General features: G+C 38.5%; 1 protein-coding gene across 1 annotated transcript in view; it reads right to left on the bottom strand.

Annotated features, from left to right (window-relative positions):
- Window positions 1-11,488: 11,488 nt before the first annotated feature.
- COLEC12 (collectin subfamily member 12) overlaps window positions 11,489-22,463 on the bottom strand; it is a 237,183-nt gene continuing 226,208 nt past the window's right edge. Inside the window, exons 9-10 of the mRNA XM_043978630.1 lie at window positions 15,663-15,808; window positions 11,489-14,423 (exon numbers count right to left, since the gene is read on the bottom strand). Of these exons, the coding sequence (XP_043834565.1) occupies window positions 14,404-14,423; window positions 15,663-15,808 (166 nt within the window). The 3' untranslated portion in view covers window positions 11,489-14,403. The remainder of the gene's footprint in view (window positions 14,424-15,662; window positions 15,809-22,463) is intronic.

Below are 22,463 nucleotides of genomic sequence, written 5' to 3'. Positions count from 1 at the left end.
TATAATAATTAAGGCTGCTATTGAGAGAAAAGATCCTATTTGGACTCTTCTTAGAACCCTAAAGACAGAGAGTGAGTCTAGTTTCAAGCCCTACTACTTCATTCCCAGTAGGGGGCTGTCCAGCACACAAGGCTCTGAGGAGCGGAGGCCCCTGGTCCTTAGGCCCAAGAGGGGCCTGGAACAGAGCCTGCACTTTGTGGAAGCCAAGCTAAGCTGGGAGATCACCTTGAGGCGCCTGAGGTGATTCCCACGTGACCCCGATGTTCAAACCCCGACTTAAGTTTTGTTTCTTGACAAGTTATTTATGTTTATGTATGTTAACACTGCATGGTTCTAGTGAGGAATACGGACAGTCTTGCTCAGAATAAGGTTAAGGCCTAGTGTTGAAATCTGACTGGTGGACTGCTACAATCTGATTGGTTGATTAACAGGTCAATCTGATTGGTCGTTACAGTTACCACTTATGGGAGGTTGGTAGCATATGCTGTGATTGGTTGTTTTTGTAATGCTGTATGTAAATGAAAATTGTAATGTGATTGGTTGAGAGGGACTGTTGGTGGGTATAAATAACAGTGCAGGACCTCACTTTAGTGCACTCTTGGGCACATTCAGAAGAGTGCTCATCTTTGAAGACGAATAAAGACGCCTTCAACAACATTCTGCTGCCTGCTTGGATTCTTTGAGCTTCAAGCTGCTAGTAACACTTGAGCTGCTAACACTTGAGCTGTGCAACACTTTTTGAACTGTTAGCTTCATTTCTAACACTATGAATATTTTGCACAAGTTTTTTTCCTCTGGCTGTCAATCATCTTTTTGTATAAATTGTGTAGGGTGATCACTCAAAGGGTATGAACACTTCATTAATCATTCTTGCATAATTTCAGATTGTTGGACCAATGACTACTACTAGAATTGAATAACTTGCCTTTTTTTCCGCAGCCCAGCTAGCACTGAATTTTTCCATCTTTTGTCATTCATGCCAATTTGTTGAGTATGAAGTAATACTTCAGGGTTGTTTTAATTATCATGCCTGATTATTATTAAATTTGAAACTTTTTCAGCCAGTTATTGATAGTTGACATTTCCTCTTTTAAGAACATTTTGTTCACATGCTTTGACCACTTGTTTATTGGGGGATGACCTTTAATCTTATGTATTAATCATATACCTAGAGATTGTGGATGTCTGACTTTTAATAGAGATATTTAATGCAAAGGTAAATTCTAATGTGTATCTTTTCTTCTTATTCTAGCTGCATTATTTTATTTGTGCAAAGACTTTTAATTTTTACATACTTGAAATTGTCTCTTTTGCTTGCTTTTCATTATATTCTCTGTGCCTGTGAGAAAGTAATTGGGTTTTGGGACTCCCAGAGGTCCTTGCTCGAGGGCCTAACTCCAGAGCCTTGCCTGATCTGTTTCAGAGCCAGCCCAGAGTCAGTAAAGTTGGACCTAAGACTCTGAATACAGACAATAGAGATTAAAACCACACCTACCTGAAAGCCTGTCCCTCCAGATGTTCTGTCTTCTGGAATATGACTTCAGCAGGTACTGCTCATGTACCACCCTCAAGTCATGTCAATCAATGGACTTGAATGTTACTGGTCAATTAGCTTGGATCAAGGTAGAGTGACCCACCTCTACCTGAGACAGGTTAAAAACCCTCAAGAGGCATCTCTCAGTTCTTTTTGCACGCTCTTCCCTCTCCCATGCTGCCCTCTGGGTCTGGCTCTCTATCCTAGGTATGTAGGACTTCTAACCATGTGCTCTCACTTTCTCTAACATTTAGTATGCTTTAATAAATGTTTAATGCCCCAAATTGGTGCAATAGCCTCTAATTTTTAAGTAATAGTATATTAGAAACCCCAGCTAAATTCCCTAAAACTTGAGACAGAGATAGACACTCCCATAAAATTTCAAACCACACAGTGCCATACATGAATTCATCCCATGTCCATAGTTTTCAGAGACAATCTTCATTCCCCTCTAATTTTTTATTTTATGACTTGTTATATTTAGGTATTTCATCTATTTGGAATTTGACGTGGTATAAGGTATGAAATATTAATTTAAGACTAGTTTATGCTAAGCTGTTCTCCTTTAACCAAAAGTTCTTTTATTACTATTTTGTGTTCTTGGGTTTATAAAAAAAATTAGATTTATGCACTTTTCCTTCTAAATATTGTTCATTTAATCTATCCTACAGACTTCATTAATTTTTTTATTCTTGGTCTGGGTTAGATTAGCTATTTCTGTTTTTGTTAATTTTGGTATTTTATATTTTAAAATATATTTTAGAATATTTTTGAAATTAATCTACTTCATAATTGTTTTTATGACATATAACTATGGTTTTTTTTTTTTTTAGCGAGGCAATTGGGGTTAAGTGACTTGCCCAGGGTCACACAGCTAGTGTTAAGTGTCTGAGGCCGGATTTGAACTCAGGTACTCCTGACTCCAGGGCCGGTGCTTTATCCACTGCGCCACCTAACTGCCCCAACATATAACTATGAATATCAGCTTCCCAAAATCTTTGTTGCCTCTCCATTTGTTGTGAATTCTCCTTTATATATATTTTTTAATTTTGTGAATTGGTTTTCAGTCAATAATCAATCAACAAACATGTATTAAGGGACAACTATGTGTCGGCATTGTGGTAAGTTCTAGGGATACAAAGAAAGGCAAAAGACAGTCCCTGTTCTCAAGGAACTCACAGTCTAATGGGGAAGATAATTTTCAAATAATTCTGTACAAATAAGATATAGACAGGATAAATTGGATATAATCAACACAAGCATTAAGGGGGATTGGTAAAGTCTTCTCATGGAAGCTAGGATTTTAGCTAAGACTTGAAGGATGCTAGGGGAGCTAGGAGGCAGATATGAGGAGGGAGAGAATTCCAGGCATGTGGGACAGCCAATAAAAATGCACACTGTATTGTCTTGTGCTAGGAACAGCTAAGAAGGTCAGCATCACTGGATCTTGTAGAATACATTGGGGGTCAGGAAGTAAGGTGTAAGAAAATTGGAAAGATATGAAGGGGCAAGGTTATGAAGGGTTTTTAATGCCAAGCAGAGCATTTTATATCTGATCTTGGAGATGGATGAAGCCACTGGAGTTTGTTGAGTAGGAGGATGACATAGTCAGACTTGAACTTTACCAACAAAACTCAATTTGACACCAGAGTGAAGAAGTGAAGTGGAATAGAGTAGGGAGAGACTTGAGGCAGGGAGACTAATCCAAAAGTCATCACAATGGTCCAGAAGTGAATTTATGAGGACCTGCACCAGGGTGGTATAGTGTCAGAGGAGAGAAGGAGGCTTATAGAAGAGATGTTGCCAAGGTTAAGTCAACAAGATTTAGCAACAGGTTGGATATTAGAGGAGAAAGTCAATGACACACTTAAGCTACAAGCCAAGGGACTGAGGATGGTGTTAATCTCAATAGAAATAGAGAAGTTAGGAAGAAGAGAGAATTTTGAGGTGTAGGGTATAAATTTAATATGTGTAGAGTTAATTGGGTGGCTTGCCGTAATATTGGGGTTCAGAAAATAATGAAGGACCTCTAGGTCCAAAACTTCCTTCCCTTTGAACTGCCTTTTTAGTTATTTCTCCCAGGCCAATAAGAAAGGAGCTTAACAGCCTCTTTTCCACAATTGAATCAGGTTTTATTAATGGGAATAAAATACACAGCAAAGGTGAAATTAATAAAGTCAAGGACAAGGGAGTCAGGAAAGAGGAAAATGGATAATCTTCCTGGCTCTAACAAAAATCTATACAATCCCCAAACTCGCTTCCAGCTCAGCTAATTCAAAGGGCTGGATTTAACTCACCACCAGGGGTCTGTAGTTTCTATGGGAGTCAGCAGCCAGTCTTTAGTCAGCTCCGAAGCTAGAGGGAGAGAAAGTCCAAGAGTGTGTTACTTCCTGTTGGGGTCCTCTTTTCTACCTTTTCTCCCTCCTCCAAAGGGGAGGTCCTTCAAGTAGTTGTGGCTGAGACTGGTTCTCAGTTGATGACGCAGTCCACAGCCTTTGAGGACACTCCTTCTCAGGGTTGGCTAAATTTAGACTATAGTCTGACAGGTGGGCCAGGTGTGGCTCAAGATCTAATCACCTTAAGTGGGTGCTTAGTAATTTCTCATTCACACCCAAACTAAGTCAATCAAGTCGGACCCTTGGTCGTCTAACAAATTCCATTATTTTACCACAGAGGGAAAGGTAATGATTTCTGTTTTGGACATATTTGAATTTAAGATATCTATGGGACATCCAGTTTTAGATGTTTAATAGGCAACTGGAGCTACAAGACTGGACAAAGTTATGCAATGGTTCATCAGTGTTAAATATTCCCAAGCCTCCTTTCCTCCTCCAAGTGATTTAGTTCTCTATCTTCTTTTCCTATGGAGGTCTCTCCTTATTTCGACTCTGTTCTCAGTAACCTTCATTGGTATTTCAAAACTAAACTAGTTTTATCACTTGCTTATAGTATATAAACTTTGGGCCAACATCTACTCCTTACTAGCTTTCAAGTCCTGTTTGCTTTATTAAATTTCTGATTTCTGGATTTTTTTTGAATGTGAAAAGCCCTGGCAAGAACTGGATCTTTTTGTAGTAAAGAAAGAGATAACTGGTACCATCATTGAAAATGATGAAGTACTCTGTTCTCTTTAGGGTAGATTTAAAAAACAACAACATGTTTATTTCTTTTGTTTTTCTACAATAATACATTTTAGCCTCTCTATTTCTTGCCTTTGTGGGAAAATATTATGAAATTTGAATTGATGCTTTTTGATTTGTATGCTAGATATGTGTACTATGATATGTGTGACTGTGTATTAGATTTATTTTTTGACATTAAATTTCTTGGTGACCATATTTCTGAGTGAAATATGCTTAGGGTTCCTTTCTTTCAGAATCTTTTGGATTCTATGAATTTTCAGTCTGCTCCCTATTTCCAATATTTCCAGACAATGTTCTTGCCTGATTTTCTGGTATGCATAAATCAGATTAGTTTCTTCATATATCTTTGGGGGAATTAATGATTCTCAGATCATCTCACTGAGCTCTGCCTTCCAGTTTTGTTGCTTTGATTTATAGATATTGGAAATTTTCTTCCAGTTATGCCATTGCTATTTGTTCTATAATCTCTGTATGTTTTGCCTGGGTCATTCATCTTAAAATCTATTGCTATGATACAATTTTCCAACCTATTTTCTACATTGCATTCTCCTTTTGATAATATTGCTGCTATAATTGATGACACATCTCCATGTAGCTGGACTTGAGTTTCTATTAACTCTGGAGAGTCTTGCAATAGGTCCAATTATGTCTTTGGGGGAATCTAGTTGTTTTAGTTTTATTCTTTTGTACCGAAGATTTATCCTTGTATTCTTTCCTTTAGGGTATTTAAGCTTTGTTTCGAAGCTTCTTTTTTGCTTACTTATTTATTCAATCTGTGAGAAAATTATTAATAATAGGGTATTTTGGGGACTCAGAGACCCACCCTCCCCCCACAGGAACTCTGGATGGTTTTGCAGGGCCAATCCAGAGTCAGGAAAATTTCAAAGGAAATGTAGATCGACATTCCTGACTAACTAAAGGAAGTTAACTAACCCAAGACCACCCTCAAGTCATGTCAATCAATGGACTTGAATGTTACTGGCCAATTAGCTTGGATCAAGGTGGAGTGACCCCCCCTCTACCTGAGAAAGGTTAAAAACCCTGAAGAGGGGTCTCTCGCTCTCTTGGTATGCTCTTCCCTCTCCCATGCTGCTCTCTCTCTCCCCTTTCTCCTAGGTATATAGGGCTTTTGATCTTTCTGAGCAACATGCTATCTCTTTACTAATATTTAATATGCTTTAATAAATGCTTAATGCCCCCAAACTGGTGCAGTAGCCTCTAAGTTCTAAGTAGCAATATATTAGAACCCCAGCTAATTTTCTCTAAAACTTGGGACAATTATAGGGCAACCCCATATAATTTTTTTTTTTTGCTCGGGGCAATGGGGGTTAAGTGACTTGCCCAGGGTCACACAGCTAGTAAGTGTTAAGTGTCTGAGGCCGGATTTGAACTCAGGTACTCCTGAATCCAGGGCCGGTGCTTTATCCACTTTGCCACCTAGCGGCCCCCAACCCCATATAATTTTAAACGCCAAAAATCTTTCAGATTTTCCTGTGAGCATTTCCTTGGGAAGAGGTTTTTTTTTTTCCCTTTTCCTTTATTTTTCCCCTTATTCTTTTATTTGGCGCAATTGTTGATGCTCTAACAATCGTGGAGAACTGAAGTCACTGACACACACTTAGCCATCTTGCAGGAGCTCTTGTCCATCACTCTTTTATTCATTCATTCATTCATTCACTCATTCATCCATTTAGTTATTTAATTATTCATTCATTCACTTTATTTTTTATTTTTATTTTTTAAAAAAATTTCTTTGTGGGGCAATAAGGGTTAAGTGACTTGCCCAGAGTCACACAGCTAGTAAGTGTCAAGTGTCTGAGGTTGGATTTGAACTCAGGGCCTCCTGAATCCAGGGTCAATGCTTTATCCACTGTGGCACCTAGCCACCCCCATTCGTTCACTTTTATTTATCTATTTATTTATTTAATCATTCATTCACTCATTTATTTATTTATCTATCTATCTATTTATTTTTACCACATCATGTTATCTGTCTCTTTAACATAAAAATTGCCCCAAGAGTGAAATTTTGGAAAATTTTAAAGGCCATAAAGGGCAGTGGTGTCAAACTCAGTAACATAAAGCCACTAAACTACACAGAAGGATCCCTGTGGGATGCATACTAAGAAAACCATATATTAACATTATCTGTGTTCTATTGTACTTTTATTTATTTTGTTAAATAATTCTGAATTACATTTTTATTTGATTTCTGTGGCACTTGGGAGCGTTATGGGGTCACAATATGGCTACAGTGTTTGAACCTCTACTTTATTCACAGCATACTTTTTTGGGGGGTGGGGTGGGGGAATGAGGGTTAAGTGACTTGCCCAAGGTCACACAGGTAGTAAGTGTCAAGTGTCTGAGGCCAAATTTGAACTCAGGTCCTCCTGAATCCAGGGTCAGTGCTTTATCCATTGCACCACCTAGCTGCCCTGACCCTCTACTTTATTGAGACCCTTTGATTATTTAAAAAAACGTATAGGTACATTGTAAATCTCCCCCAAACGCTGTTCAGATTATCTGAGTAGTTTCTGTTTTATAAATTCAGTGCTAATAAGGCCTTAGAATCTGGAGGGAGGCAGTGACGAATTCTGGATATGGACCCTTTGTCTAGAGGTAGTTCCACAGGCTTATTCAATTGAAAAAATAGAAAATTATGACCTTTTCTAGTTCTTCAGTATTGGGAGAATGTAAAAGTTCTCTAGGATTCTTTTTTCTGAATCTTCATCCATTAAGTCGGAATAATATAGTTGTTGTTATACAAAGATTAGATAGGAAAGAGGAAAACGGCACAAAATTGGGAGAGGTTTTACAGATAGCTTCTTTATAAATTATTAGATAAATATGATTCCCAATCACTAAAAAATTTCCCCAGCCAAAGTAGTGGTGCATAAGAATATAAACAGTGCCATGATTTTTTTTTTTCACTTTAAAGGGTGGGTTTGGAACATACTAGTGGGGAAAAAGATGGCTCACTGCTCCGCCAGGGAACATCTTCTAGCTCTTTCCCTACCAGTAACATTTTTATAAGTAGAAGGGGTCCATTTTAACATTGGAATTCTTTCATGGGCCTCCCCATCAATCTCTGTCATTTCCTTTCTGCTTTTCCACCAATGAATCAATGACTGGTAACATAGTTTCTCTCAGGTTTGCTTTTTCTCTCCTTTCAATTCACTTAAGACCTAGTGGCTGATTAACCAAGTTTGTAAATCCTGAATTTTTCCTTTTCAATTTCTACAGCATTTACTTACTGTCTTCCTAACTAGATTATAATTTCCCAAAGGCAGAGGCTACCTTCTGTTTTTGTAAACTCCATAGTGTCTAGTACAATGATAGATGTATACATAATAAATATTTAATATTTTTAGATTTTACATATCTTAAAGCAAATAATCTAGTACACAACAAATCATAAGGCAGTTTATTCCTTCAGAATCCTTCTCAAAATTAACTTCTTCCAGGAAGTATTCCTTGGGTGATCAAAAGCCTTTGGAAATAACCAGTGGTGCAGCTGACATTTTATTATTATTATTATTGGCAGGGCAATGAGGGTTAAGTGACTTGCCCAGTGTCACACAGCTAGTGTCAAGTGTCTGAGATCAAATTGGAACTCAGGTCCTCTTGAATCCAGGGCTGGTGCTTTATCCACTGCGCCACCTAGCTGCCCCTGATTAGCATTATTATTAATGTCTGTCATAGTCTTTTCTCTGAATTCACATTCTTCCTCTAAATTCTGTATTTATCAATTTGTTTATCTAAAATATATCTCAGTATTTTGCATACTATTCATATTATTTTGGGGCAGGTAGGTGGTGCAGTGGATAGAACAATGGGCCCAGAGTCAGTAAGATCTGAGTTCAAATCTGGCCTCAGACACTTGGTAGCTGTGTGAGCCTAGGCAAGTCATTTAACCTCTATTTGCCTTAGTTCCTCATTTGTTAAAAAGGGACACACTGGAGAAGGAAATGGCAAAACACTCCAGTATCTTTGCCAAGAAAATTGTTGTTGTTGTTCAGTCTTGCCTGACTCTTTGTGACCCCATTTGGGGTTTTCTTGGCAGAGATCCTGGAATGGTTTGCCATTTCCTTCTCCAACTCATTTTACATGTGAAGAAACTGAGGCAAATCAGATTAAGTGATTTGCTCAGGGTGACAGAGCCAGTAAGAGTCTGAGGCAAGATTTGAACTCAAGATGAGTCTTCTTGACTTCAGGCCCAGAACTTTACCCAGTGCTTCACCTGGATGCTTTTAGTTTGCCAAGAAAGCATAGAGTCACATTGTCTGAACAATGGTAACAACATATTATTCTAAGTCATATTAAGGTTATTTGAGATTGATATGCCTTTTATGTCCTATTTTAAAACTTGAACCAGTCTCCTCTTTCATGGCTTATTAAACTTTTGCTTGATGGTGCATGTCCCCCTTTTCACTACCCTTTTTATATATCCAGAGCAGGTAGTGTGTTAAGGACCTATGCCCCTTGTGAGCTTGCCATTCCTCATGATTTTTTTTTCTCCACCTGATACCTTTTTGCTCTCTCTCCCCAAATATTTCATAATTTTGACAGCGGTATTTGCCATTTCCCAGTCCTTGTGTAGTGTTTTTCCTGCCTGAATGTTTTTCTTTCAACACTCTGTGCCTGCTGGGCACTAGGCAAAATATACAAACCCATCTTTTTTCCCACTGAGTTTCTGTGGAAGTCTTAAACTCAGTATGAGAGCAATTCATGATTGCATACTCGCACATGTGCTTCTATACAGTACTTTTAAGGTCTATAAAATGCTTCACAAACATTATCTTACTTCATCTTCACAATGATCCTGTGTAGGTAGTATAAGTCTTATTCCCATTTTATGTGTGGCTCGTGAAGCATTGCACATTCAGTTCATGGGGCCTGAACAAAGTCAAGGTAGTCTTTGAGTCTATTCAAAACCATAGCTCATGAATCTCTAATCCCCACTGAGTTTAGCTCCTTGAGAGCAGAGACTGTTTTTTTTCTCCCCTTTCATTTCCTTTCCAGTGCTTAGCAGAGTGCCTAGTATGTGGTTGGTACTTAAAAAATACTAGTTGACTAACATGTCAGTCAGACTGTTAACTTGCCCTTAGTTTAAAGTAATTTAGTCAAGTAGTATAGCAAAAATAAAATATAGTATGGTATGGTATAGTATGGCATGGCATGGAATAGCATGGCATAGCATAGTATAGTGTATAAAGGGGCAGCTAGGTGGTACAGTGGATAGAGTGCTAGGCTTGGAGTCAGGAAGACCCTTCCTGAGTTTAAATCTGGCCTCAGACATTTATTATCTGTGTGATCCTGGGCAAATCACTTAACCCTGTTTGCCTCAGTTCCTGAGCTGGAAAAGGAAATGGCAGACCCCTCTGATACCTTTCACAAAGAGTCAGACACAACTGAAACAACATTGTACATAAAATATATTATTACTACATAGTAAATATATATTGTATATGTAATATACTATATAGCAATATAGTATATAACATACAGTAAAAAAACCCCTCCCTCCTTATTTAGGGAGAATATGCCCCCTAAATTTTGGGCATAATCTCCTACATACATGCAACATCACTGGGAAGAATGGATACACACAGGGAACTTTTGTTTAGGGGAACGCATATAGGGAACACATGTAGTCAGTGTATACAAGTGAGGGGCATTTGATTCCACACAGACGAAGGTGTGTTCTGGTAATGTTATCATGATGCTTCTACTGTTCTGATCTCTTTTGTTCTTGTGTGGAATTTTCTCTCTTCTACTTCTTCCTTCCTTCCTTCCTTCCTTCCTTCCTTCCTTCCTTCCTTCCTTCCTTCCTTCCTTCCTTCCTTCCTTCCTTCCTTCCTTCCTTCCTTCCTTCCTTCCTTCCTTCCTTCCTTCCTTCCTTCCTTCCTTCCTTCCTTCCTTCCTTCCTTCCTTCCTTCCTCCCTCCCTCCCTCCCTTCCCTCTTGTTGTTCTTGTTCTTCTCTTCTTTCTCCTCCTCCTTCTTCCTCTTTTCCTCTTCTTCCTTCTCTTTTTTCTCCTTTTCCTATTCCTCCTCATCCTGATGCTCCTTCTCCTTTCTCTCTCTCCTTCCCCCCTCTCTTTCTCCTTCTCCCTCTCTCCTTCTCTTTCTATTTCATATACAGGGTGGGCCAAAAGTCATGAAGGGGTCTGCTATTTTAATAATTTTTTGAAAATTATTTTTTATTTCCTACATACTGCATATGATGCTATGGTATTGTAAATTAAAACAAAAAAATAAAAGAGTTATTAAATATTGAACCTCCTTCGTGACTTGGTGACTTTTGTCTCATCCTGTATAATGTATTCTCCCTGGGCTTTGCTCTCTCTTAGTATCATGTAATTGCTCCTGGATGTTTTTCTGTTCCATGTCTGCCATTAGTCTTATGTTTGCCAAATGTTTATGGGCTACCAGCTTCTGGGCTTCATCTCTTCAGGGAGTATACTGGACATCTGGCTCCTGTCTGCTAGAGTGCCTTTCTAGAAATCTTTTCCCTTATAGGAAAAGGCTGGCATCTCTTTAGTTGTAGCTGATGCTGTGAGCCACTATAGTCAGCTAAGGACAAAAGTCAGATAGCCCCCAGGCTAAGATTAAGCCTGATTTTTGAACTCCCTTTCTCCTGAAAGGAGGATCCACATCTTTACAGCAACTTTTTTTTGGGGGGTGGGGTGGGGCAATGAAGGTTAAGTGACTTGCCCAGGGTCATACAGCTAGTAAAATGTCAAGTGTCTGAGGCTAGATTTGAACTCAGGTCCTCCTGAATCCAGGGCCAGCACTTCATCCTCTGCACCACCTAGCTGCCCCCCTGAGGATCCACATCTTAATCACACTATCTCACTTAGAGCTGGAAAGTCTTTATAACTCCGAGTTAATTCCCTACTGTAGATTCTCTATCTCCAAAACCATTGTAGGGCCTTCTGCCAAAAGAACCCCAAAGAACTATGCGGGTTTGAGCCCCCACAGTTTATTTCTATGACCCTCAAATACTTAGGAACTTGTCATGTAAATAAATCTGAGCAAGTAAAAAAGCTAAAAGGGCAGACTCTTTGTTTTTATTATGTATACATAACCAGCAAAACACCTCCCAAGCTTTGAGCTGTCCTATATACATACAAAACTGACACGCTGAGCAGTAAAGATGTTTTAGTGATTCCCAGCTAGTTAGTGATAGTCAGTTTTCAAATCCAGTTACTCTGTTTCTAAATAACAAGTATGCTTTTATATAATACCATCCTATCTCTCTTAATGAAAATGGAGCATGTTCTCATTGAAGTCAAGAATGAATTAAAAAGATGCTTTTTTTTTTTTTCAAGGGGAAATCAATTCTGCTGTCTGGAGCAGAAATCTATATGCTCAGTATGGTTACTTGATTTATACAATTTTCTACTTCCTTAAAAACCTTTTTCCTGAGGCTGTAGCTGTTCCTGCCTGATTGGTCATAGAGGAAGGAAGGAGAGAAAGGTATTGTTTTTTTCCCCCTCCTTTTTAGTGAATTGAACTTTCATTCTTTCTAGGCCACTGCTGGGGAAACCATTTTTCATTCCCTCACAAGCCAGGTAGCAAGTCAGGTATCTGAAGATCTTATTTGTATAATAATAATTGTTAGCATTTACATAGTGCTTTAAAGTTTGCAAAGAGCTATAGATATATTCTCTCATTTGATAATGTCACAGTTTTGCTAAACTTATTCCCTTGAAAATGGCCTAAATTCTGAGCTTGTGGAGAGACATCTGGTCTACGCATAGTCAAATATATAGTCATATATGATTGTCTCATAATGTTTTAAACCATCTGATTTTATTGAATAAATCATTAAAAGTCTCCCAATTGCCTTCTGAAAATTGAAACATTTTTGCTGGAAGAAATATACTGACTGTGACATGAATATTTTCAGCTGTTCAAGCACCACTAGCCTTTCTTTCTGATGTATACATTAGGAATTCCTTGGCTTTTTTTCAAGTTACTTCTTGAGACAAATCACAATTGACAGATGAAAAACAGGAAGGGGGTTGAGGTTTGCCCACAAAGGCCTTTGAGTCATAGGAGACCTGACTCCTTTGGGTTTGAGCTTTGGAGCAGGGTGACTGGGAGTCTTAACCTTCAGTCCTCTCCCAGAGCATCATGAGCTACTCATTTTGTCTCTAGTACAATCCAGGCACAAAGTTGTCATAGAGATAGTTTTCCGAAACTGAGCTAAAAGGACTTGCAGGTGGCATAAATTATGACAAATGGTTGAATTGAAGACAAATCACACAATTGATAAAGTTGAACTATTTCTTTATTCTTTAAAAATTTTTTTATTTAAGATAGATAGCAGCACTGCCTAGGCAGCTCCTTGGGGAAGGGAGGGTAGGACATCTGGTGGGTGGAGACCTCACCCCTGAGCATGGGCAGCGCCCAGTGCCTGTTTTAGATATATTTTACTTTAGTTTTCTGAATGAGGAGAGAGATTAGTGAAGGGCTCATACACAGAGGAGAGGGGTTGGAAAAAGTTAATTTTCAAGATTGTGATTTAGTGGCCTTTCATTTATTCTGGCATTTCAGAACCTATGTGCTTTGGAACTATTTTTCTGAAACCTGACTCAAAAAACTCAAACATTTCAGGCAGCACATAGTTTATTTCTGTCTTTCCAAAGACAGTGCTGCTGGCTGAACTAACGCTTGGATCTCTTGGCAGGCAACACCTGCTGCTGTGGGGTTCCTGGGACCCTGGGCAATTCCTTAGAAACTTAAATGGAGCCCCTTAGAGAGCCAGAGATGGAGACCGTCTACATTTTCCAATAAACACCTTCCCAAAAGAAATCAGAAATGGCCTTTAGACAGCCACTTCTTTTAAATGTGATAGAGTTGACTGTCTGGTGATGGGCCCTGTGACCAACAGAGACCAACTTTAACCATTACTGGCTGTCTGGACTTGTACGGAATCATAAACTTCTCATTGCCAAAGTCTATGAAGATATTTCAAGTTAGTGAATTCCCTGGGGAAATGATACACCCATACACATATATGTATGTTTACATACATACGTATATATGTACACATACATAAACATGTGTGTATAATTAAAAAAACACTGAATAACAACCTTTACCATGGGGAAGAGCTGCATCTGACAAGAAACTCTATGAGTTATTATTAGTACCATTATTGTTTTCTTTGGCTTCATGTACTATATTGGTAAAATGACCATAAAAACCGAAAAAAAAAATATAAAAAAAGCAAATATTTTGTACAAAAATACAAAGTTTTAAAAGCTCTTAAAAGTATATTCCATATTACTAAGAGTTTGGACTATATATATATATATATGTATATCTGTATAATTTTCCTACATTTGGGATTTTAGCAAATGTACCACGCTGTTTACACAGTAGATGTTTAAGCTTTTCCTATAGCTGGAAAACAAGCCCTCATTCAGAATGGAGTATCCCTGTGCTTCTGAAGTGAGAACTCACACATTTGGGTGGTTATTGGCTGAGAAAGGTTACAGGATTCCATCCAGCTGTGCACTGACCATCAACTAGGTCCCAAGTCCTTGAGTAATGGTGGAAGGGAAGAAAAAATTGCAGCAGGAATCTTTTGTTGAACTTAGTTTTCAGAGCTTTCTTCTTCCATGGGGTGAGCAAGTGATCTAGTCAGAAAGGCACATTCTTTGCTTTTGGGAGATGTCCAGAATTTGTGTCCATGTCTGTCATTTCACAGCTTATTATAATGCAGAAGTTGGTTCTAAAAGGAACAAAACAAATTTTAATGTTTAATCAGGTTAACAGTGTATTAAAATAAGGACTACCCAACCTGTTCTACTGCTCAAGATTCTAAAATGCATGGTTTAAATAATAATGTATGATTTCTTTTTAAAAATAGATTTTTCACTGATATCTTTTGTTTTTACATAGGCTAGATTTATTTTGCATCCTGACCCTCTCCCCACCTAAGAGTCATCCTAGTGTATATAATTTCAAAGAAATGAATGATTAACAAACGAAACAATTATAGCCTTTGACACTTTTCCAACCTTGCCCCCTCCCCAAAACAAACAAACAAAAACCAACTAATCAGATTCAAGAGCCAGATGCTTATCCCTAGAGGCTACACCACTGACAATCAAATTGGATAAACTTGATTCAACCAAATCATAAATTTGGACTCTTTCTTTCTTTCTTTCTTTCTTTCTTTCTTTCTTTCTTTCTTTCTTTCTTTCTTTCTTTCTTTCTTTCTTTCTTTCTTTCTCTCTTTCTTTCTCTCTTTCTTTCTCTCTTTCTTTCTCTCTTTCTTTCTCTCTTTCTTTCTCTCTTTCTTTCTCTCTTTCTTTCTCTCTTTCTTTCTCTCTTTCTCTCTTTCTCTCTTTCTCTCTCTCTCTCTCTCTCTCTCTCTCTCTCTCTCTCTCTCTCTCTCTCTCTCTCTCTCTTCCTTCCTTTCCTTCATTCATTTATTGCAGGGCAATGAAGGTTAAATGAGGGTTAGCTAGCAAGTGTCAAGTGTCTGAGGCCGGATTTGAATTCAGGTCCTCCTGAATCCAGGGCCGGTGCTTTATCCACCGTGCCACCTAGATGCCCCCAAGACCCCATTCTTTTAAATGAGTTATAGCTCTGGTGAGGGAAGCTGCATTAAGATCTCCAGTGTTAAAAAAAAGCTCACATGTAAGATTAGAGATGTGAGATACTCAAGAATAGAGCAAAGTTAAATAAATCTCATAAAGGCACATTGTGGGCCTTTGGGGATCTTATGGTGTCATTGTCTTTTTTTTCTTCTTAAATTTTTTTTCAATTAACAAATATTTATTTTCTCTCCCAACATCTATTTTTTAAAAAATTATTACATGAAGTTGGTGCAACAAGATAGGAAGATTTAATGAATGCTTTTGCATTGGATTAGTCAAAAACAATAAAGGTTATATAGTTAAACATCCGTTGGTGGTGACCGAAACTCCACAATTCTTCCTTTTAAGAACTCCAAGCTTCTTACCCGGCTCCCTGTCTTTTTCACAAATGAAGTTGTTAATGTCTTCACATTGGAAATCATTCCAAAACCCAGCATAGATTAACCCTGCACAGTCTTCTCCTGGTCCATGGCCATGACCCCAGTTATCAGGCTGTCCAGTTTTCCAATTTCTTTTGTAAAAACAAAAATAGAATGTTATTTGCACAGTGTGACATCTTTGATCAAGAGCAGAAAAATAAATTTGAAAAAATCAAGCCACGGTATCTGTCCTGAAATGAAAATACATTATTTAAAAAACAGTGCATTCTTTTTGGGGGAATGAAAAGCATATGTGCAGCTGCTGAGAAGGGAATCTCTCAAGTCAATACAATGGGGATAGCAAGGTCAGGAGGCCTAAAGTCTGATGCTGCACCCCCTGGGGTGTTTGTTTACCCTGCCCCAGTGAAATCGACTCAGTATGCTATTTTAGTGCATAGTGGTGGGGGGACAATCACCCTAACTTTCAATAAATTATGTAGTTAGTTTATCATGATGAGGTGAATGATAAATTTTTAACATAGGTCATAGTTTTTGAGCTAGAAGGAACTTTAGAGGTCATCTAGTCTTATATCACCTTCATTTTACAGATGAAGAAACTGGAACCCAGAGAGCTTATTTGACTTGCTCAGGATCACACAGTGAGTGAGAGCTAGAGCTGGGATTTGAACCTAGGTCTTATGATTCTAAATTCAGTCCTCATTCTATTAGCTTTGAGAGATATGGGGGAGTGTCGTTTGTGTGTGTATATATATATGTATACACACACACACACACACACACATATATATATATATAGAGAGAGAGAGAGAGAGAGAGGACATTATTCCCATACATTGTTTTTTCTTATTACTTCTGAGCAGAGAGCCTTTTAAAAATTTATTTGGATTTTTATATATTTTGATATTTGGTTGAAAAATAAGAACAGAATTGTTAAAGTTAATAATAATAACATTTATAAAGCACTTACTATGTTCCATGTTAAATGTTTTTCATTTATTATCTCATTTGATCCTCATAACAACCCTGGGGATAGGTGCTATTATTACCCCCATTTTCCAGATGAGGAAACTGAGTAAAACAGAGGTTGCCCAGGATCACACAGCAAATCAGTGCCTGAGGCTGGATTTGAACTGGGGTCTTCAGATTCCAGGCCCAGTGTTCTCTCCACTATGTCACCTAGGTTCCCCAGTATACAAGGAAATGCTTTGTACTTCTAAAAATCCCTCTAATGATAAACAAATAGCTATGACTTGTTCCATGGTTGTTTTGTTGATTGTTCTAGATGAGAAAGATAAATTTAGTTTTACTACTTAACTGTTTAGAATATGTCAGTTTTTTCAAGGAATTAAAAAACAGAAACAACAAGTAAGCTTCTTTAGGGTGGGTTTGTTTTAAGGCTTGTTAACTTTGACTGTGTAATTTGAAACAACCCTTAGGATCTTTGTTTGGCAGAGTTAGCATTTCTTCATTATGTTTTCATTTAATAAATTAGATGTACTTCCAATCTCAGCCCTCAGAAGTAGTTTTTTTTCCCCCTTCTAAGAAACAGGTTGCTATACAGAAGCTTGTGGTTACTGCCTGAAAGGATGCCATGATCAGCTTCGGGACACGCCTGCCTGATGTGGAGGGTCTGAGAAAACATCTGGAAAAGGATGCACACAGCTTTCCAGAAATGATGAGTCATTTTCCCATCAGTAACACGCAGTCCTGAGGTTATTCAAGGACACCCCATATCATCAGAAACCTCTAAGGGTAAGACCAGCAGCCCCGATCACATTTACAAAAGACATTTGATGTTGACCGTAAAGTTAAACACACACACACACACACACACACACACACACACACACACACACACACACACACACACACGGTATAACTTCCTCTCAAATGTGTACTTTGGGGTATTCTTTATAAAGAGTGACTTAAAAGACCACACTCAAGTCTATTTAGTAATGGAAAGATAATTTGGAGGGAACTGTAACCAGATGTGAACCAACCTCTGATAAGCGAGTTTTGGCCTTATCTAGCCCGAAACCAGTCTTCATTGCAACTTCTCACTTTGTCCACACCATGCTGCCCTCCCTTCCTTTTCCAGATCTCTTTCATGCACTGTTTTCCACTATTAGAATACAAGCTCTTTAAGGGAGGTACTGACCAAAACTTAGTGTATCACCTGGAATTTAGAAAATTCTTGGTAAATGCTTATTCTATCTGTCAATCTATCTACCTTATATGAGGCAAAAAGTAGAAAGATACTTTTGAGGATGGCGAGGAAAATCTGAAAGGTAGATGAGGAAGATAAGGAAAATGCATAGAGAATTGGAATGTAGAGTTTGTTGAATTTATATTGTCTTTTGTTTTTGTCCATTTTGTGATACCTCGTTTGGGTTCTCTGCAGGTATTAATGGTATGCAGGTTATTGAACAGCACGATATTACTAGTACACTTTCTTAATTTTCATAAGCAGGTGAGGTTGGGCTTATATTTTAATTTTGCCGAGGACTACACTGGATTAGAGAGTCAGAGGCCATTGTGTACTTCACAGTTGTATAAGCAAAGGCTATTATAGCTGCTTCTTCCCTTTTACTCCCACCCCATACACTTCTCAATTAATTGATAAATCGAGTGAATCTTACATAGTAATAAAACAAAATTTAGCACGTGCGGCACAGTGCATAGAGACTGGAATCAGAAAGACTCAAGTTAAAATCTGGCCTCACACACTAGTTATATGACCTTGGGCAAGTCACTTAACCTTGTTTGTCTCAGTGTCCTAAGCTGGTGAAAAAAATTGCAAAACCATGCTGGTATCTTTGCCAAGAAAATCCAAATGGGGTTACAGAGTCAGACATGACGGAAAACAACTGAACAAGAAGTGCTGAATGTGTCAAGCACATAGAAGGGACAAATAGAAATCTTTTCATTTCCATTTGGTTCTTCACTTTCAAATTATTTTTCATGCATCTGAGTTTAATATATTGGAGGAGACAGACAAAAGGGGAACTGGTTGAAAATTACAGAGGTTGCTGTGATCTAATAACATTGTCTTTAATTTTTAACTTAACCAACAAAACTTTTTTCAAGCTTTTGATGTTTTTCCTGTCCTTCATCCTTTGGAACCAGACACAGAGGGAACAACTGGGGCTAGGAGGAGAGATAACAGGGATGTCCCCAGAGAATAGATAACATCGGTGTAGAGCAGCTTCAGAACTAGACTCCTGCTCAATATAAGCAAACTGCCTCAAAATTCAAATTGCCCTGGAATGGGCCACATCTGGAAGTGGTCAGTGATCTGTCCTCAGAGGTCTTCATATGAAATTTAAATGATAATGAATAGGAATCATGGGGATATTGTGCAGGGGATCCATGCTTCTGGTATGATTTGAACAAGATGTCCTCCAAGCTTTATTTCAGGTCTCTGATTTCTATGATTTTGATCAATTAGTCAATTAGTATTTATTAAGCAATTACACAGTGCCGAGTAGTGAGGATACAAAGAAATGCAAAAAAACCAAACCAAAACAAAAAAACCCAGTGAAACTCTCAAGGAGTTCACAGTCCAAGAGGGGAGACAACCTGAAAACAATTACATACAAACAATATACATGTGGGATAAATTGGGGGCAGGCTGGTGGCACAGTGGAAGAATCTCTTTCCTGAGTTCAAATCTGGCCTCAAACACTTATTAGCTGTGTGACCCTGGGAAAGTCACTTCACCTTGTTTGCCTCAGTTTTCTCATTTGTAAAATGAGCTGGAGAAGGAAATGGCAAACCATTTCAGTATCTCTTCCAAGAAAATCTCAAATAGGGTCATGAAAAATTGGACTCGACTCAAAAGACTGAACAACAACATCTTCAGAGGGAAGGCACTTTTTTTTTTTTGGCAGGACGTTGAGGGTTAAGTGACTTGCCCAGGGTCACACAGCTAGTAAATGTTGAGTGTCTGAGGCTGGATTTGAACTCAGGTTCTCCTGAATCTAGGGCAGGTGCTCTATCCATTGTACTGCCAAGCTGCCCTGAAACATCCTTCTCTTTATCTCACAAGCACCTATTGTTTTTTTCTCCTTGTACAACATGCCTCTTCCATATATCTGTTGCAATTTTTGTATTTAAATGTTTCTCTTGGTTACATATTATAATCATTTATATTATCTCACAGCATGAGAGGCTAAAGCCATAGATGGAAAAGTGCCTGATTCTCAAGCAGTGGTAGGCATAAATCAGCAGCAAATTGTAGCCAAGCATTTGTCAGTCAATAAGTCAATAAATATTTATTTAGTGCCTATTATACACTAGGCTAAAAATACAAAGAAAAGCAAAAGGCAGTTTCTGCCCTTGAGAAGCTCACAATCTAATGGATTTATTTGTACAAAGCACTGGTGCTTTAACAACTTAATTTGAGTACATCAGAAAACTTTGAAACTGTTTCTATCACATAGATAAACTTACCCACAAATACGAAAACATTCTAAAAATGTTCCAGCATCCCCAGAGCTATGCTGGTGGGTCTGAAAGTTCCTAGAGTATTTAATTTTCATCCAGAGGGATGAAAGCTTAAGTTCTAAATATTAGCTGTGGTCTTTTCCAGACTCGCCAAATCAGCATGCTTTCTCACTGGCCACAAAATAGACCGAAATTTAAAGGCCAAGAAACTCCCAATGGTGAGGCTCTGGAAGTGTTACTAGTAAGTATGCCTTTTCTAGAGAATCCCTTCCTGGTAGAGCAGTCTGCACTGTCGAGGATTTCTCACTGGTGATTTGGTCCATTGCCCTTCTAGCTGAATTGCGATGAGTGGAAATGGAGTGAGTTATTGCTTATGCCCCTCCAAACATGGGCTTGCTCTTGGTGCTCTGCTATGGAGGTGTCATTCCTTTGTCTGAACAAGCTTATTGCTGGCCAAATAGGATCCTAGCTACAATTTCAATGTATAAAAGAATTATACTCTAAGGCATTCTTTTTTTTTTTCTACTCTTATAGTCAGTTCATTTTTGTATTAGACACAAAAAGGATGATCAATTAGAGGGAAAGAGTATGCACAGGTTACGTTTCCATCTTTTGTAATGCTGATGCACATTATAATTGTGTAATGTATGTCACAAAAATCTTACATATCAAGATGCGGTGACTTCAAATATGGGCAGAGCATGGGGCCGGGTATGCTAACCCACCCTGGGGGGTCCGATGAAAGACCAATGGCACTACTGCTCCAGGGTGTACTGGTCCATGCTCATCACTTGCCTGTGAAAGTGACCTTGGGTTCTGGAGGGCTGTGCCAGGAGATGACAAGCTCTAGCAGGTGCTAGCAAGTTGGAAAGGCATTTCTAAGGATTGTATGGATGAGCAATTGTCAAGTGTTCAGAAGAGAAATCTCTCTCCAGCACCTTAATGGCACACAATAAAATGATGCCCCGAGAGATTAAGAGATGTGAGGCTAGAGAAGGCAAAGGAAAGAATATAATGCAACATGTAGGACCAAATGCCAGACTGAGGTCAAGATACTCAGAGTACTGGTAGTCTTGTCGTTGGTCGATGTTTGTAGTAGTATCTGAGTCTGTGTGATTCCATTTGGGGTTTTCTTGGCAAAGCTACTGGAGAGGTTTGCCATTTCCTTCTCCAACTCATTTTACAGATGAGTAAACTGAGGCAAACAGGGTTAAGTGACTTGCTCAGGGTCACACAGCTAGTAAGTGTCTGAGGCTGGATTTGAACTCAGGAAGAAGAATCTTCCAGACTCCAGGCCTGCCACCTAGCTGCCCCAATCATGACAGAGCAGTGTTATTAAAAAAAAATTCTCTGCAGAGAGGTAAAAAAGGATCAGGATTGAGAAAAGGCCGTTGGCTTGAGCAATGAAGAGATCATTGGAGAACTTGGGCAGAGCAATTTCATTTAAATGATGGAGTAAAGTCACAATGAGAAAGATTGAGAAGTTAGTGGGAGACGAGAGTTATCAATGAGTGTAAATAACTTTTTCTAGGACTTCAGCCAGCTGCGGAAGGGAGGACAAGCACAGGTGGATGGTTGAGAGGATGGCAGGGTCAAATGAAAAAAAATTTTTTAAGGAATGGAGAGATTTGGGGGCATTTGTAGGGAAGGAGATAAAAATAGACGGGATATGATAGATGGAATGGCTGTAATAAAAGGGCCATGCCCCTAGAAGGGACAGAGAAAATGAAAATTTTTATTCTTATCTATCTGTCTATCTATCTATCTATTTATCTATCTATTTATTTATTTGGTGAGGCAGTTGGGGTTAAGTGACTTGCCCAGAGTCACACAGCTAGTAAGTGTCAAGTGTCTGAGGTCGGATTTGAACTCAGGTCCCCCTGAATCCAAGGCCACTGCTTTATCCACTGCGCCACCTAGCTGCCCCTAGAAAATGAAATTAAGGGTATAAATAGATGGGATGACAAGGACCACTTCTTCCACATAAACTAGAGCAAAGGAGAGATGGGGGAGGGTGTTGAACTGATTGTCAGTACAGAATTGAGAAGGAAAGTGAACATGTGATGATTTATTCAATTTTTTTTTTAGTGTAATCTATGGTAAGATATATCATGAATGTTTTTTTTTTCCCTATTACATTTTCCCCACAGGAAGCTCTGATTAGGCATTTAACAATGTGTGGACCCCCCTCTCTTGGAGTTTATGCAACATCCGTTATTATCCATTTTGGTATTTAATTTCTGAGGCCTTGAATTATCTCTGAATATTTTATTCTTGTCATACTATATTTTAAAATTTGATCCTCGAGATTCTTATATTTACATTTATTCCTTTCTGTGG

The sequence above is a fragment of the Dromiciops gliroides genome, chromosome 1 (assembly GCF_019393635.1).
Source record: "Dromiciops gliroides isolate mDroGli1 chromosome 1, mDroGli1.pri, whole genome shotgun sequence".
Taxonomy (NCBI): domain Eukaryota; kingdom Metazoa; phylum Chordata; class Mammalia; order Microbiotheria; family Microbiotheriidae; genus Dromiciops; species Dromiciops gliroides.
This window is presented reverse-complemented; position numbering and strand designations above follow the sequence as displayed.